General features: G+C 38.6%; 1 protein-coding gene across 4 annotated transcripts in view; it reads right to left on the reverse strand.

The window, feature by feature from the left end:
- Window positions 1-19,128, reverse strand: part of ABLIM1 (actin binding LIM protein 1) — a 211,403-nt gene that overhangs the window by 122,820 nt on the left and 69,455 nt on the right. The window contains exon 1 of one of the 4 annotated variants that reach the window (XM_074831341.1): window positions 9,966-10,335. The exons of the other annotated variants lie outside the window; for them this stretch is intronic. Coding sequence (XP_074687442.1) covers window positions 9,966-9,981 — 16 coding nt within the window. The 5' untranslated portion in view covers window positions 9,982-10,335. Of the gene's footprint in view, window positions 1-9,965; window positions 10,336-19,128 lie in introns of those variants that run through there. 4 annotated transcript variants of the gene reach the window in all.

Consider the following 19,128-nt stretch of genomic DNA (forward strand, 5'->3'; position numbering starts at 1 on the left):
GAAAACCATTTGAGAAAATGCTGTATGTGAAGATATCAAACTTAATTTGCTTGAAAATGGGATGCAAAGATTTCATTACCAGGAATCAAACTGTAAAAAAAAAAAAAAAAAGATGAAACATATACTATTCTAAAGTAAGAAAGCTAAACATTTTCCTAAATATCTGTAAGCATGCACAAGACATGGATAGAACTGATGCAGCCAACAGAAAGAAATAAAAAAAATTTAGGGAGACAAATGACAGGTAATAACTCAAAATGTTAACAACTGGAACTTAAAATCCGAGTGAGAAGACTCCTATGCTATTTACATACAAAAATATAAAGCTTTGTGCCACATACATACCAACGTGTAAAAAGACTAGGAAATAATGAGCTTTAAAATACAGCAGGAAAAAAACCACACACATCTGTTTCATAGTTTTAGAACACAACTTCAAACATGCTGATTTTCTCTGTATTTTGCCTGCTGTTTCCTATCCTTCTCTCGTCCCTCTTCTGTTATCTAGAGCTTTGATACCGCAATTAATTCCCCACAGAACATCCTGCAAGATCAGGGCCTAAGGCCTCTGCCCTGTAAAGATTTATGCATATCAATGGTTCAGTATTAAGTGAAATATTTAACACCAGCAACTGCTTGATCCTATCCGAAAAGCGATCACCTTCTACAACATACACAAAAAGTCTATGCCCTAGAATAAATCTGTGATTAAAATAAATGTGCTTGATGGATACAGTTTGCCATGCTTTTGATAGTGACTGCGATTTTAAGAAAATTTGGTTGCATTTACCTAAGGGCATTATCTGGATGCACTGAGGATTACACCACAGATTCTGATATTCTATAGTTTTAGTGTACAGTTTTCACATTTTCTCAGTGACAAAGCATAAATCTTACTGGTTTTCAGTAGGCAGTTATGCCTGACTACCGAGGCACCTTGGGATTTTCTACTCTTGCTTCAAACTCACCAGGAGCCTGAGCACTTCCTCAGTTTGTCAGGTACAAATACACCTTATTGCTAACTCAGCTCTACAATCCAGTTAAACTGTAGCAGCATCATTGATGCTGTTCTCAATACAAAAGCATCAGAGCCTATTTAAAAGAATTTGTCATTCTCTAGAACAGCAGCAATACTATCCTTCATTTGCTGAGCAACAACAACTTCCACCTTGTCTGTTCACATGTGTTTGTCTTTGGTCACTTGGTAGGTGAACAAGAGCATATTCTATAGCATCTATACTGTAGAAACAAAATGACTTGACAAAACTATTCTGTTTATATTTGTTACATGACATATCTTATATGACAATTACTGTTTAAGAAAAATTATAATCCTTTAAAAGAAGAGTCATGAACAGCTTGTTAACTGAGTATGATCAGGAGTTGTTTTAAGCTCAAACAGGGAAAGCGGTAGGCAGTTTTAAAACTATTTTCAGTAATGAAAAGGCACTATCTTACAATGAAGTATGCAGCAAGCTAAGACGTGCTGTGAAACAGATGATGTTGAAACAAATGTTGACTAAGCTAAGCCAGTCTTTGAATCAAAAATTGCATTACTCAACATGATTGTTAACAGGTGGATTACTGATTAGTGGTTAGCAAACCAAAGGGAAGAATTACAAAGTGAATTTAGTCTGTCATATTTCTACATTAGTACAGAGTAGTTTTTCACAAAACAGATCACGATACAAATTGGGTGATAAAAGGACAGTGAACCCAGACTGTCTTCTCTAATGCTCTGAGAACACCCTTTTTGATCTTCATCACACCTGCAAAAATTCTCTGCTTTTACTTGCACAACAGTTACTAAGGGACAGTATTTCAAGACAATCAGTTCACCCTTCAAAATGCCTTACTGAAGGTTTGGAGGATCATTCTAAGCATATGTTTCTCACACCTAGCATCTGCAAGTCTGTAACATGTAGCAACTGTTTATCAGTCCTGTAAGTGGTAAAAGAATTTTCTTTGATATGCCTTCCACACACCCACCATACACGAAGATTCAGTCACTGTTTCAAACAAGTATTTTGTTTTGGTTTTTTTCCTAACATAGGACAGGCATAATTAGAAATTCAAGAGCTCCTAAGAGTACTCTCAGCAACCATCTCATACACATCACTTGTTGTCCATATCAGAATCTTACTCAAAACAATGAATAAACAGAAGTGTCAAATTATTGACTGCAAATCCTCAAGGATCCTCAAGGCTGCACAAAAGCAAGTTGCTGAAGTTAGCAGAAAAAGCAATTGCTTTTTCCAGACAGCATGGAAATTCTGGCTTACTGATGAGTGGTGGTTACCCGTAATAGCACTTAAATGTCAAACAGGCCTCTTAGCTACCTTAACAGCAACCCACGTGGGGATTTTATTCGCAGCAACAAACTCTAGTTAGAGTTCCCCTATGCTTCCTTTTTTGAGGCTGCCAAAAGTATTCCATATAGTTAAATTTCCTTTTGAGGTAAGTCAATATAAAAATGCTAGTTTTCAAAAACAGTTCTCCTGTTGTTTACCCTGAGAGTATCTGAGGAGGACCACTGACCTACTTAAGACAGTGATCTCCCAGATACCTTTCCGTATCTTTGTAATGACATATCACTGCTGCAGTTTGATGAGTGTATGAAAAATAAGGGAACGCCTGCACAGAAATAGGCCTCTCATAAAGATATGTCAAAATAGAATCTGTAGTAAAATCTCCCCTCAGTTACCACCAGCAATCTCACCAAAACCCCAAGGGTTTTGTACAAGACCCTTGCAGAGACCTGTCCTCAGCCGTTGTTTTTAAACCATGGAAGCTCTGTCCCCCACACTTAGAATCTCTCCTTCAATCAAGGATCTTGTAAATGCCCATCATTTACTATCACACTCCTGGCATTTCTAAGGACTGAGCTATACAGCCTCAAACTAACATAGACAGCCACATTCATGAGCAACACACTTCACATGGCTCCTGACTCCCAGGATAGTTTGCCATGTACAGAGCTGATAAAGAGCCATTTCAGAGGCCCTGCCCTGTGGTTAACTGCCCATGTTGGCACTTAGACCTTACAAACGTTTGCAGCATAAAAATCAATTCCTTGAGGTATATTATTTCAACAATAACTAATGGTATGCTCTGAAAGTCTATCAACTTTTAACACTATATGGTAAATGGACTACCATAGAGAAAGCACTAATGACTGATACAGTACTCCTGAAGATAGCTTGTTCCTCTGGCCAGCACTTCAAGTGCTGGATAGCAAGTAGATGCTCTGAAATCCATTAAAATCCCTTTGGGGAGAAAAAAACCAAACCAAAACCAAACAAATGCAACAACTTCTTTGAACAAATAAGCCATTTATTGACCCTTGTTTGACCCAGCACCAATAAAAGATAACCCTCACTCTTCTGCAAGGCTGCATTTATATTTGGATCACTTCTTTAATTTGATAACATTTCAAGATTCCGCTTCTGTACCAGATCCTGATACAATGTTCTGCAATACTGCAATGTAGATTATACTAACATCTGTGACATCAAACTGGTGCTAACAGCACTGGGAATTAGAGAGCTATCCCATTGACACTGTTTAAAGAACCTTGCCTATCAGGCTCTCGTATAGCATAAATGCAACATTTCACTTCTGAACAGCTGTCATGACTTGGTTTGACCCTAATTTTAGCACTTGTTCCTCACTTTGCAGCTTTAAGGAGATTCCTCAGCTTTCCTGCTTCTGTTTTCCTGTCCATATGGAACATAATAACAGGTAACATACACAGTTGAGCTACACAAGGTATCTATCATTTCTGGGTTTATAGCACTTTATGATAAGCCCATATAAAAGGCAGTATTATTTCTCTCATTGTTGTCTCTTACACAACAATGCAGCTAACATACAACACAAATTGACCACCATTAATAAAATACATGACTTTGCTGCAAAAATATCACAAAGCCTCCAAAAATGGGAGTCCGACTTTGAGACAGCACTGAAGCACTTACTTAGCTTTAAATCCCAGTGATTCAATTAGACTCAACAAGACACTCTGCTGAACAGAATAGGCTTGAGACAATGCCTGAGTGTTCTCCTCAGCCAGATCCCTAGTGAGCCTGAAAGCTATCCAGACTCAACGAAGGCAAGGATTAATCATCCTTTTGGGAATACTGACTGTTCTCTAGGTGGAAAACCAACTACGTTATAAATAATCCTTTCTAATTTAGTTATGGATTGCCCCCAGAAACAATGAAATCCTGTTCTCTGTCTTCTCCCACCCAAAGGGCACAGCACAGTCTGATTAGTGGAACTTGGTCTTTTCCCCTGGTATGCATTAAATTTTCCACAAAAAGAACTGACTCTCCTACACTGGCATGCCAAATTATCATCCCAACTTGCAAGTTCTTTCCTACCAAGCTTCCCACCTCCCCTCTGCAAAAATACTCCTTTGCCCTAGCTTAATGTATTTTAAACATGCACAATTTCACTACGCCAAGACTCTATCTTTAAAAGCCTTGCCTTTTGAATTCTCATCCAAGAAAACCAACCATATAATTGGCAGTCTACTCACTTGTATTCAACATAACCAGCAGGGCTTTGCTAGTGAGGGTGCTGCAGAGGTGACTCATGTAGAAGGTGGTCATGGACTGCATTGTGCTGGTCACAGTTGATTCCAACCAGCTCAGCAGTGGACAAAATGGACCCATTGCACATCAAAACAGAACCAGAGGAGCACATAGCACCTCTGCAAAAACATATACATAAAAAAGGGCAATAAACATAGAAAGGAGAGACACCAGCAGGAGACACAAGAGAGATGCCAGAGCACCAGGGATGCTGAAAAACAGAGGAGACATGGGAGACAGTGCTACGGCAGGAGAGACACCAAAGTACAGGTAAGAGAGAAACAAAAAGGGTGCCAGGGCAGGAGGGCCTGAAGGGCAGGAGAAACACTGAGGCAAACTAGCTGCCCCAAGCAGGGACAGAGAGGACACTCAGGAGCAGGTACAACTCTAAAAGGACTGCAGCCAGCAGAGGAACCCAGGGTGAAATAACTGAGTAAGAAAAAAGGAGCAACAAAATCAAAGGAACAACAGTCCACCGACCCCAGTCCTGCACCACCCTTGCCTCAGCAAAGGTCCTGAGTATACTGTGTGGCATGGGGACTGGAGACTAGAAAGGGGAGGGAGAAGTGTCCAGAGAGAAGCTGAGGTGTGTTTCTCCAAGCATGTGTTTGCTTGCTTTTACTTTCAACATCAGAATCAGTAATTAAAAGTTTATTAATTGCCAATAAATTAAACTGATTGAATCTCCCCTACTCAAAACTGGGTTTTTTGGCCCACAACACTCACTGTTTCAGATGGAGGAACAGCTTAATTGCCTCTACTGCTATCTGAACCCGTGAACTCTGTGGTCTCAAATTTAATGACTAAAACCACTAAGCCCTCTCCTTCAGTGAGATCAACAGGAAAAGTTCTCCCACTTCTCAATATAAAATAGCTGCCATCGTATCTTCAGAGAGCTGGCTCCTACACGCAGCTGGGATGCAAGGAATGTATGGAATTTCACTACTGGGAAACACGGGAAGCCATCAGGCATGGCAGGACTGCACACTGTGCTTGCCCGACTCTTTGGATATGAATATTTGTACCCTCATGTGAACTAAGTGCTATTTAAAAAAAAACCAACAAAATCTCCAGCAAACATGCAGTGCCTTTGCTGGCACCTCCTTGGTTATTTTTGTTTCTCTCAGTATCAATGCTGCACACCAGAACTGCAATTTGAAACCTAATATTAAAAATATATTTAGAAAGAGAGAGCACAGAACAAGCAACACCATAAATTTGCCAATAAAAACATAACTCCTTTACAGTTTCTTTTTCTTTAAAAAGCAATAAAATGTTTCTAAGATATTCACACACCACTTGATTTTTTTTTTTTGTACAAGTGGAAGTAGTTAAATCTCAAGACTATGATTTCCTTATTGTAGCTATGAAACAAAGTAAAAGAAACTCTCTACTCCAAAGACCTCTAATTCAAATACTCAAGGCAGACAAGAGGAATGTTCTTGTCCTCATTTTACAGATTAACACAGGAGAGATCAAATTACTTCCCCAAGGTCACCTTAAGAGTCTCTAAAACAGAACTGTTCTACAGTTTAGTACTTTAACTACAAGAGTATTTTTTTAATATCTACTACTATGCATATTTTTAAAATGCCTTTTCTGTGGCTTGTACAAGGTAGCATGTTGACTTAATCAAAACAAAACCCCAAAAGGAAACTGTAAAATAGAACTAAATTTAAAACTAAGTAAACTGAATCAAAAAGAAAATAAAACTTCCCAGTCCTCCCCCTGCTAGTGTGGGATTGCATAATCTTGTCATGTGCTCCAAAAGCAACAAACTTGGAGACTTTCGAGGTCACCTGGGGTTAAAAGTTCCAAAGTCATGAGTTCAGATCAAGACTATGTTTCATTAACAACCATGACACTGAGACAGTGTCAGGACCCAAATCACATTATTCAACGTTTTTGTGATTCACGCTGGGAATAAATGTTAAAGCTGAAAATACTCAGAGCACTGGAGAGACAGTGTTCCAGGTAGAGAACACCTTTACATTAACACACAGGTAACATTTTGCACGCTCATCTAAAGTGGTTCCATTTACAACAAAATAAAAAGTTAGGCTAAAAGCTGCTTTGGAAACTCATAGCTCTTGGGATATGCGAACGGAAGAGAAGACAAGAATGGAGCTACTGCAAGCATAAAACCAGTTCTCTCGATCATAACCTTAAGGGGTATCAATATTATACTTTATCAAAAATATGAAGAAAAAACAACAGAGAATTAAATCTCTCTGCAAGACTGAACTAGACCATAGGCCAAATTATACAGGAAATGTTGTTAACATTCTGGTGAATTACATTTTTTGTGTTGCTTACTGGGAAAGGCAGCACCAACGGAATAACCACAGACAGTTGGGAGAACATGGAAACACAATCTAGCTTACTGCAACTTGGTACCCAGTAGGTGCCAGCACCTACCCTTCAACAGAATCAGTATGTGAAGAACAGAAATCATAAAGCCTCAGTATCCACTTCCGTAATCCAAAAAATCTTTAACCCTTCCTCTTTTCTCCTCTTATCTTTCCAAGCATGGAGAAGTTTGGCATGAATAGATACTAATCCACTTTCATAGGTTTGCCCATGTATGATCCAATCCAAGATCTCATCAGGTACAAAGCTGATTCCCAATGTGCTTTCACAGACTAACAGGTGAATGTTAAGGTCAGTCTTCTTATCAACTGGTCAAGAAGTCAAGAATCAGGGCTAAATCCTCAGACTATGTGAAGTAATGAAGGTAAAAACGAAGCTACAACACTTATATCACCCAGCAACGTGGCTAGCAGGCTCACAATTCACACATCAGCCTCAATATAGTAGCACTAAGAATGCAAATTATTCAATATATGCTTTGAAATGAAGAAGAGAATTAATAACAAGATATGCATATGTAAATTTATTTCTGTTAAAGGATATAAAGACAGAAAGTTGCCCTTGGATGCAACACAGTGACAATAATTTAGCTGAGTAACTAGATAATAAGGGCTCATAATTGGAAATAGATAAGTACACAGTCAGAGACATGAAAATGTGGTATCAGTCAGACATAATTTAGGAAGCGCCATTTGGTGTCAGCAGAAAACACCCTGGCCTCAGGATTTTTTTTGTGTATGAACTAACCAGGCAGACACTGAAATCATTCCACAATATGAGCATAATGAAGCATGCTAATTTGCTAAAAACTGTTACTAACCGGTTTGCAATTCAGTGAATTGGAATTACATTTTTCTAGTTGAAACCAGCCCCTCCAGTGCCTAGTTAACATGTTTATGAAATGACACTGGACTGCATGCTTTTTCAGCTTGTTGAAACAGTAATTGAAGCAGTGGCTGGAAGGGAGGGTACCAGCTGCACTATACTGGCCTGCATTTTGTAAGAGTATCACTCTAGAGAGTGCTATTTGTAGCGGCTTCAAAGTAGCAATAACTCCCCACCGTCCTCTAAAGTGGGGAAAAAAAAAAAATTAAAATGAAAAAAAGCAAGGAAGAAACAAAAGAAATAATAAAAAAAAACTTTGTTGGAGAAATTATTTGAAAGTAACAATGTAGAAAAGCAAAATACTGAAGAGATACTATCCTTTCTCACTCTTCAGCCACAAGAAGTATCAGTAATTGTACTACAAAATTAAAGATGACACTTAGTTATTTTAGTCTATTATATGTAGGAACAGAACAAAAAATAAAATTATCTCCAACATCAATATTAATAGCCATTGTAAATAATGCATTAAACTTGGTGGGGAGAGGGAAAGGAAGCAATTTAAACACAAGCCTTTTGCACATTTTCAAGCATTTATCGTCAACTTTTCACACTATTCTAGGAGGTTTCCTCCCTCACAGATTTTACAAAAATTACAGGCTTGTTTTAATTTTCTTACAGGTATATGACACTTTTCATGGTGCAACATGCTAAAATGGTATTTACGGAGTACTCCTAACGTACAGCCCCATGTAACACAGGGAGCCCAACAAACTGAGCATCAGCTGGGTGGGGAACGGAAATGTATCAAAGGATCAAAACTGAATGCACAGCTAAAAAGGCTACACATAATTTATGTATGCTTTGAGAAAATCAGCAGCCCAATTTTAAAATCTATCTTAGAAAACAAGCAACAATTACAATAAACTGAATGGTAATACACTTACTTTCCTGAAAAGATGAGTGGCACAGTTGACTCAAATGATTCTGAAACTTTCAGTTTCAGGGATTTGGGGGTGAAACTACTACTTAAATAATCCCTGGAATGGTTCACTGATACTACCAGGTCAACAGTTCACCACTGGCATTATAAAAACAATCCTGTTAATCTGAAGAAATGGATCTCAAATCTGCTAAGTGGCCAATACTATTAATGCTGGGCCACTGCTTTTCATCAACAAAAATTATCAGTAGACTGTATAATGGTTATGACTATAACTCTGATACCTCTGACACACTATGGCAGGCTATTGAGGCATTTGTCCTGCTCTCTTCAATCCTAACATCTTTGAAGCTAAATTCACTCAATTTATTTCATTTACAGCATTAAAAAAAAAGACATAATGTGGACATTCAGAGTTGAAAAACTGCTCACTCTTGCTCAACATTACTACTTGTTTCTTCCCTAGTTTGAATTTATCCCACATTATCTTTTACAGAGTCCTCAAAAGTAAAGAACACAGATCCTCCTCTTCAGAAAACAGTTTGTTTGAATCTGTTAATGTAATGCTCCAAAACCGCATCCAATCTACTACTCAAATATAACCGAGAACATATTTCATATCTTCATAATGATACAGACCACTACTACTGCAAGACCCCACAACCATTTCTAAATTATTTGACTAGTAAATGCTTCAATAGGAGGCTTGAAATGTTATTTATAGGTAGTTGAAATTGGTATCTAATTTACTGCTGCAAAATTCAAACATCATGCAAAATCTCATATAATCTATTTTTTCATTAAAAGGTAAAATATGATCCTCTCAAGTCCAGACTTGCTGAATATATCAATGTTTATCTTTAAAATTTTAAGCTAACTGCTTCAGTGGTCAAAGCTCTTTGAACTGTAGCAAATACAGGTAAAAAACCAGTCAACAGCAAACTTGGGTTAAACCACATTAAAAAAACCAAAACAACATGAACACACAGAAGGAACCCAGCTGTGCAAACACTCTAAATAACGTCTGTTCCAGATTCTACCCTTATTAAAAACAGGTACAAAGACAATCAATGCAATCCACTGCAGGTTTTGGCACATCACTTTTATAGAGAGGAAAACAGCAACCGTCAATCAAAGCATGCTTCATTTTAAATTTGAAGGTTTAAACCTCAGGTGATTATGGCTGGCACATTAGGTCGTTTCAGCTTCATTCTATCAATAAACATAATTACCTTTTTCTTTCACCATGGCAAACAAATTTTCTTCGTAGTGGAAACAGCAAGAATTAGCTGAAGTAATTTAAACACAATCTCTTTTCCAGCAGTGTTTGGCTGAGGTGGATTAACCAAAAAAAAAAAAAAAAGGCAGTTTATTTCAGATAATTATCTTCCTTCGTCAGATTTCCCACAAGATCTGATCAGGTCCTATTGCTCGTTACTGTCTTTTCTTCTTGTGCCTCTTTATCTTCTTCCACGGTGGTCTTTTCCTATGGCTAATGGCAGCTCACACCCTGCTTGTGGACTCTGCCCCTTGTGCTGAAACAACCAGCTACAGCTGCTGCTGTGGAACAAATGCTGAATTCCACCGTCCCTAATTTTCAGCCACTGACACCACCTTGCATTCCTCTGCCCTCGCAGAACTGGGCTGGCAATGTAATTTGCTCCCAAATGACTGGCAAAAGACTGCAAGTGAGGAGATGTGAGAGAGAACAGGAAAGCTGTTCAAGCACACAGAAAGCTAAAGTGGTATTTATGAGTTTGTATTTTATTTATTTTTCTTTTATTTTATTTACACAAACTGAGCCAGGATCAAGAGGGGAAAGACAAGCTGAACATGGGCAAATGCTGAGGCAGGCTGCGGCACAGTGGCTTTTCTGTGGTGAGCACTGTTTATCCACTCCTGGTTTTACTTTAGAGCTGTTACCAAGTGCCAATTACTAGACCACAAAACATGCTAATAAATAGTCTCTCGGTGCCTTCTGATGGGAGTACAGAAGAGAGTAACATATAATCTGTGCAAACTCAGAATACCAACTGTATTCACTACCTTGAAATAACAATAAAAATAATAAAAATGAGAACTGTCACAGCTCAGTGAGCACATGGGTTTAGAAGCATATTCAGGGAGCACCACAGACAAAATTTTTGCTGTGAGTCAAGGTGAGTGAGGTACTCTGAAATACCAAATAATTGTAAACTACAACTCCTCTCACATGATCACTTTGAGATGATAGCTATAAATACTTATGGAATAGAGAAGAGAGTAGAATACTGAAACAGCAGCACCTACACGTGAATTTCACCCCCCAACACACCCCCAACAAGACAAAGCACCAGTGTCAAATCTGGGCATCAAACTGACCTTCCAATTTATGGTTTTCCAGGCACTAAACTCTACCTGAGAAAGGACTGGCCAGTAAACTGATGTTAAAAAACAAACTAACCCTTTACAATATTGCCAAGTCTCATCATCTTATAGGAAGATTCAGAATATTTCCACTATGTTATGAAGAAAAGCTTGGAAATATGATTAACTAAAATCCTGAATGCCCTTTAAAAACTACTTAACATGTATTATTTTTAATACATATATACTGCCAGTATCAAGATTTTGGGGAACCTCTATCACTACTACTATATGCCCCTTTTTCCATATTTAAAAATTACTTCATTCCTCATTGTCTGGCTGTCACCAAGACAAATCTATGTCATCATGCCTTTGCTTGAACAGTAAATTTTAGTATTTGTGGTTTAGAGGTGGATAAAATGACAAAGGGAAATGAACTGACTTGCCAAAGACAGAGATGACCTCAATAGCAGAGGAATGGGTCAAAATATAAAGATATTCTGGGCTAGATTATGGGCAGATTAATTGGCCAAAGCTTCAACTTGACCACAACTCAGTGCAAAATATGCTTTAGGTTACATGATGGAGGTGCAATTACATTTATATTGCACCCTAAAGCAAAGGCTATGATCAGCCCAGAGTTGGAGAAACCCCTTTGAGAGATGGACTTGAACTGGAGCTCACACCTCCACAAGGGAATTCCTTCTCAATGCCACTATATATAGGGAGAGAGAAATTAATGTAAAGAAACAAGCTGTAGGCATCAGCCAGACAGAGCAGCAGATGGCTGATACCTGCTGGAAAAAAATCAGAGCGTGCACACAGCATTAAAAATATTTGCAGTAAATAAATTCTAAATGTTTTGTATAAATGCCACCCAGAACAACAGAAAGAAATTAAACAAGCCAGTCTGCCTCACCCAGAACATCTCTCTTATTCAGTGACATTCTTTAATAAATAAATAAGAGAGAGAGAGAGAGAGAGAGAGATTCAGGCACATGCATGGAAAAAAAGTAGTTATTCTATTCTAACAAATCTAGGCTGGCTTTCTATTGTTAGCAGTCTAATGTGTAAGAGAAGCACAGCCCAGGCAGTCTGACATTCTTGCTTCTATGACTCAGTGTGTTACTATTAATAGCATTTGAGGCTCAACTGGGGAGCTGGGCTGAACCCCACCAACACAGGCATAATCCATTATGTCACATTTCTGACACATTAGAGATGTCAAGTTGTAACTCAGCCTGGCTGTGTTCTTTTTCAAACAGTATTTTGTAAACAGTTAGGGGACAGCCTCCTGAAAGGGGCACATCTGACCTTCATTCATAAATATTTGATCTGATGTGCAGAGCACAGCCTATGGATACACATTCATGGATACTGTTAACCCCTTCCTGTAATCCTCAGGCACCCCCAAAAGGCTTGCAATGATTATCATTCATTTTTTGTACCAGCAGCTGCTGACATAGAAGCTGCCTGCTGGTATCTGGACTTTCTGTTCTCTGAGTTCATTACCTCCATTTTTCACATGTGCTAGAGATTAGCACTGCTGTATCTCATCTCACCCGTAGCCGAAGAGAAGCCTGTCCTCACATCCTTCAGCCATGGAAAGCTGCAATGTTAGACTATAGCACGCACATAGAAATAAATTTAAAAATACAGACTGCAGTAAATTATACTGGAGATTTAGGAGTCAAATGTAATTTACTCCTGAGTAAAGAGATACAAAGAGCAGATGCTGGTATTGTAAATAAAATCTTTTTATACCAGGATGGTTTTTGGCTTTAATCTCATTGTTTTAAGCCTGAAGACTAAAATTTACCCTGCTGTATAATTCAGCATCTACTCAGATATCCTAACCTGGAGATGAAAGAGTAATTGATAGCAATTCTAGAACAAATCCCTGATACTTATTGTTAAAGGTACTTGTCTTAAAGGAAAGTAAAACAACCTTTTTCCTTTAGATAACCTTTTGCACTCTAAAAATTAAATAGAGAGTCTCCCTTGAACACAGTGTGGATGGAAGAGTCACAATGACTACACTATAGCTAAACAACATACTTATGTTGCTGTTATTTTCTGATGAAAAATATCCTGTGCATTCAGCAAGAGGCATGAGAGCCATACTGAGATCACTCCACAAAGGGAAAGAGCTAAACCAGTTTGTTTTGCTTTTTCTTGTACCCTGATAACTTTGAAAAAGTATGTGTAAGATACTAAGCAGTTTAGCCATGATTTAAGATGTGTTATTCTCATTTTAAAAGCTGGCTTTCATATTTTTATCTTGCTCTCATTCTTCACAGATGAGATCATGGCTTAGATGTATCAGCGCACAGTTTTTATACAATTTCTTCAAAACTGACCAACATCTCTTGTTCATCAACCAATGAAGGAAACAGTCTTCTAGAAAACAGAAAGGGAAAGGGGAGAAGTTGTTCTATTAAATAACATCCAGGAAAATACCCTCCATTTAATGTTATTGCATCCGGCAAATAGTCTGGCACAAACAGTTTTGACAAGAAAGCCCGCCACAGGCTTCCACAGCTTAACCACTGTACAACCTAGGTCAGCTGAGAGCCATCGCTTCTATAAAGTCTTGATTGGGGCATTTTGCAAAATGCTTCCTTCTCCAGGAAAGAAATGCCGCTCTCTCACGACCTGCTATAATTGTTATCCTTACTTAACTGTGCCTGCTCAGAGGAAAACCAGTAATGTCAACATGGGATTTCTTGCAAAAGACCTGTGACCCAACAGTGGTCCCAGGGCCCTGGCGGGGAAGCCTACAGTTTCCAGTTTTAGCATTCTCAAGAGCTATACGATTAAGTATTTCCTGGCTTCTGTTTCTCCTGAACATACCCTGCTCCAGCAGTCTATTCCTCTGATGCCTCTCCCTCAGCCACTTGGACAACTGACACATTTTCCACTTTTGAAAACAGCTCAAGCAGCAGTGCTTCTTAAGGACTGTAGTATAAAAGGCAGTAGGCAACTCACTCGGGCAAAGTTGATGACGTCTGCGGAGTTTTTCAGATTCACCCAGACATGCTGCTGAGCAGAACTGAGCCTGTACCTGACAAAACTATTCCCCATACTAGTTGTGAATAGCTGTGTGTTTGCTCCTGAAGAAAGTAAGGCTGCTCTTGCACGTGTTGCTCTTCTGTCTCTCCAGGTTCTTAGAGTATCCCCCAGAAAATCTAGTCTTCCCAAACCTGCAGGCAAGCTGCAGGGTAAGTTCCTTTATAGCATTCATCCTGTAGCCTTTCCATACCCTCCACATAGTTTTTGCTTTGTAGTGACTTCATACTGCAGCTTGTACAACGGTCTTAGGCTGCCAACCTCTCCTTACCCCCACCTCCTCACCACACTGCCCTGTGTGGCACCAGCACAATGTGGAGGAGCTACGAAGGCCCCACAGACTGACCTCAGCACCTCAGACCCTCTCACAAGTTTTAAACAGTCTGGAGGAGTGTATACAGACCCACCAGAGAGGAATATGGTTCATTCTTAGGAAATACTATGGTCCTGCAGTCCTACATCTTGGGATAAACATGTTATCCTTACTGGTAAGACTGATTCTCAGGCAAATAACACCTGATGGTCTGGGTCCTACCCACAACTTTTACACTATACTGGGCTTTTTTTGTAGCCTGTGTCATGGTATTCTAAATACAATCAGTCTGTAATACTGGTGTTTACAGTCGTGTCATCATTCTTTTAGAGTAAATGAAATTAAAATTTAGCAACTATATCAATCACTTAATTCAACAAAATACATAGTGTATTCATTCTGATCTGCCAAGATTTGGGGGTTTAGTGATTTTTTTAATAGAACCATTTAAAATTCTTTCAAATTAGACTCCTTGGGAACAAAACATTTCTCATGTTTTGATCTATTAAGATGTCTGGATTTCTTAAAACAAAATTTGATTTTCTGAGGTTCTCGCAAGCAAGACTTTCTTAGTAGGCTGCTATTCTGCATAACAGTAATAGTCTGCAAAATACAGATAAATCAGTAAGAGTAATATCTAATTTATTGCAAAACAAAATAAGGGAACAAGGACATTTGGCTTTTCTCTAAACATTAAGAAGCCTATAACATACATGCTTATGTAAAAAGCACCTGAAACCTCTGGATCATCTTTAGAAACAGATGAGAAAAGATAGTTACATTATACTTCTTTGCTGTGGCCCCCAAAACATACAAATCTCACTGATGGGTAATCTTCTAACTGTAGGTATGTACAAACATTTACCTCTGAACACACATATTATTGATATAACAACTGGCTTCCAAATTGTGTATGTTATTGCTAATCCTTAGAAAGGAGATCATGCTTTCTTAACACCTGTGTGAACTTTTACACTATGCACACACGCTTGGCAGTGAACTGAGATATAGTGCAGTAATATGCTGTAGTGACAGTGGTTTAAACTCAGTATTTTTTAAAAAAAACAACTACCATATAAAATCAACACTATTCACTTGCTATAAATTGAGTTAATCAGCCAAATTACGATCACAACCTATACTGTTGCTGACAAAAATATGAGTGTACTGTCAGTAACCATTATGGACAGTAACCATAATTATTGCTGAGAACTGCTAAGAACTTGCACGAATGCAGGAATCCCCAACAGAAAAGCATATATGCAAGTGTCATGCTTTACTGTGCATGCCTAAGGTTAAGGAGATTTGATTTTGATAATCCACTTCAGAATTGGATTAACTCTGCAGAATAACCCCCACAGCCTGTCTTGGGAGTCTTCGGCTCAGTGAAATCAGCAGGAATGCAGTAAAGACTCACTAGTCTAAAGAGCTTCTACATGAGAGGTCCATGAAAACACCAGATCGAAGCAGCTTCCCGCCAATCAGTTAATTTACAGAGCAAAGAAAACAGTTCTTTGTTTTGCAGTCTCAAGAGACATGACAGAGTATCTCATTGAGCAAGCTGATCTAGTGGGAGGTGTCCCTTGGAACTAGATGATCTTTAAGGTCCAACTCAAACCATTCTATGATTAACCTTTAGTGTATGCCTCAGCAATACAACACACAGCAAAGCATGCAACAATGCAAGTCCACAATCCCTGAAGATGAGGCAACCCATCATGTGGACACTGGATATATACCACCCTTAAATTTAAACTGGACTAATCAATTTTCACTGTGCCAAATGACAAATTCCTTCTCTTCTGATTCCATATTAAAGTATAAATAGGACTCTCAAAAAAAAAACAAAAAAACAAAAAAAGGCACCTAAATCTGTCCTGCAAATGTATCTCATTCCCAACAGCGATTTCCAAGTACAGTGTCCTATCAAATAGACCACAGAAAACCTCAAAGAAAAGATAAAAATATGCTTTGCAAGTAGACACGACTTGGCTACATAGTGCAATATTAATATATTCAAACAAGCATTTACAACAAACAAATTTTTTATCACCTCACTCCAGCTTCTGGAATTTTTTTATTAGTGGCTCTTTGATTTTATGTGCTAGCTAGGGAGGTCACTTGTTTCAGCATGTAAAAACTTACATATTTGAAGCTTTCTTTTATGTTATTTGTTGCTGTTTCAATAGTAGGATCATCATAAAAATATTAAGCAGACAACAAATTGATATGCAAAACAGTAGGCATAACTGATTCCAACTTCTGCACCGACTGGAATGTTTAAAAGATAACTACAAAAGCTATTTTGCTGCTGCTGCTCTGTAAGAAGGTTTGCTCACAGTTAATTTACACCAAACCAGATGGCTTATTGCCTCTGCTCCAAAGGAGAGCCACATATTTTAAAGGAGAGTTTGCCAACTTAACAAATAAGCAAATAATATTGATTCTTCTGAGTATTGATGTATACTGATAAGCTAACTGGGTTTGTATTTTTGCATTTTACAGTTCAATGCTTCTATGTTTTATACTGAAAACTGCACAGACAGCTCCACTGTAATTCACGTGGTAACAAACCAGTGATAAACATTCCCTGGTAGCATAGTGTTTCTGCATCCCACCATAACGACCTGCTCTTTAAAGGAAAATAACTGAAAAATCAAAAGCAGGATAATGCAAAAACTGTAATCACAATCTCCCATTCTAATACTGTCTTCTTTCCCTCTCAGCTGCACCTTGTCTGCATCACCTGGGGGAACATTCCTGCTTCCCTTTCTTCCCTTATCCTCCCATTAACTATTTGCTCTTTTAATGAAAAAAATCCCACAGAGGTTCACCAAACATCATTCTCTCAAACTAAAAGCCACTTTTAAGGTCCCTGTATACAAAAGTCTACTTAGTAATATCCCTCCTCTCAGCAGAAGGAGACAACAGCAATTAGTAATCATCCTCTCCTCAAGCAGTACATGAGGGATGTATGGGAGTGGATGAAGCAAGGCAAAAGGCCATATACCAAGCTTCTCTTTCCTCTTCTACTCCCTCCATGCCCCAAAGTCAAAGTTGGAGTGAGCAAGTACAATCATTTCCTATGCCCTTCTCTTCGCTCTGAAGTTTTCCCACTATTTCACCTTTGGAATAGAGGCTTCCAGAGGAGAAGAATTAGCAACTTCTACTTCTTTTTTCCCCATCCCAGTGCCACCAGTATTTTACCCACTGGCAGAAAGGCCAGAAGTTCTTCAGCTTGAAACCAGCTTCCACACCAGATTTACCTATACCTTTTCTGCCTGCCCAAGGCTGTGGTGGATCTCAACATCCACAGACCGTGCAAAGAGTGGCCGCACCCTTGCTACTCAAGGCGGTGGAGGGCAAGCCACACGTGCTGTCTGCTTCAACCCTGCCCAGGAAGGGGACTGCATTTCTCTCTCAGTTGTTTTATTAAAATACCAATGTTACACAACTGCAAATGACGGACACAGGAGAGGAAGTTTCAATCAGATACAGAACAAAAGCAGGACTCCCCGTAAACAACAGTGGGGGATGTGTAGCCACAATACACCCTTTCCAGTCAGAGCTGTCTGCACCCCATCAGTATTGTGAAGTTACAGAGCAAGAGAGATCTTGGCTTCAATTCCCCTTAACAATCTGCACACTACTGCTATCGCCTATGTATACAGACACAAAGGAAACCACAAAATGTTCATTATTTCCTTCTACTTAAAGTTGATTTAGCTCATCTTTCTTGCTAGCATCTAATAACAGTAGGAACTGCAATTTTGTTCTTGTTTATTGGATAACAGATAACAAAGAATTTAGGCTGAGAGGGAGCAGTGAGCCCTACAGAGGTGAATTCAGTTGCTCTAAACCATGCTACATGAATGCAGATGAATGCTAAACCACTGATGTACTACTAAGCAAAGTAGCTTGGACTGATCTCGAACACTGGCAACAACTTGTCCCACAGCAAATGGAAATCTGAAAGAGGAAGCCACGGGTTAAGACATTAAATGTTCAAATATTTTAAGTAAAAATGTGGCAGTGATTAAATTGGAGTAGAGGTACTGCAAACGGGCAGAGGATGAAGAACTGGTCCTAATTGATTACTACTTCTTTTTAAATTTAATTGAAAAACAAAACAAAAAAAAAAAAAATCAAGCTAACTGTCCATATTTACAGAAGCAAAGATTATTAGGGCCTAACATAGAGAGCGAGTTTCAGCTATACTTCTTAGTCAAACACAAACCCACTACCCAGTGTTTATCACAAGCATATTTGTCTGTGCTTCTCACGACAATGCAGAACATACCTCCACCTAACAACCCCTTATTACTCTACAGATTTACTAAATCCCTCATTTATCTCCACTCTTCCAGATTGAGCAAACCTAATTCTATTAATCTTTTCTCATAAGTCTTTTTTCCTAATACTATTCTCAACACTTTCTACTAGTTTCCCTCCAATCTATCAGTATCTTTCTCAAAATGGAATGTCCAAACCTAGAGACAGTATCCAGCAGTCGTCTTCAGAAACAGGAACACAGAAAAATTATCTACCTTGCTGTACATATCTCCTGCTAATACGTTCCAGAAAAAGAATGGCTTTTTTGGCAGCAGTATATCATACAGTCAATCTATATTTACATTGCAATAAGGATCATTATCCTCCATATCCCT

The sequence above is a fragment of the Strix aluco genome, chromosome 7 (assembly GCF_031877795.1).
Source record: "Strix aluco isolate bStrAlu1 chromosome 7, bStrAlu1.hap1, whole genome shotgun sequence".
NCBI classification, from domain to species: domain Eukaryota; kingdom Metazoa; phylum Chordata; class Aves; order Strigiformes; family Strigidae; genus Strix; species Strix aluco.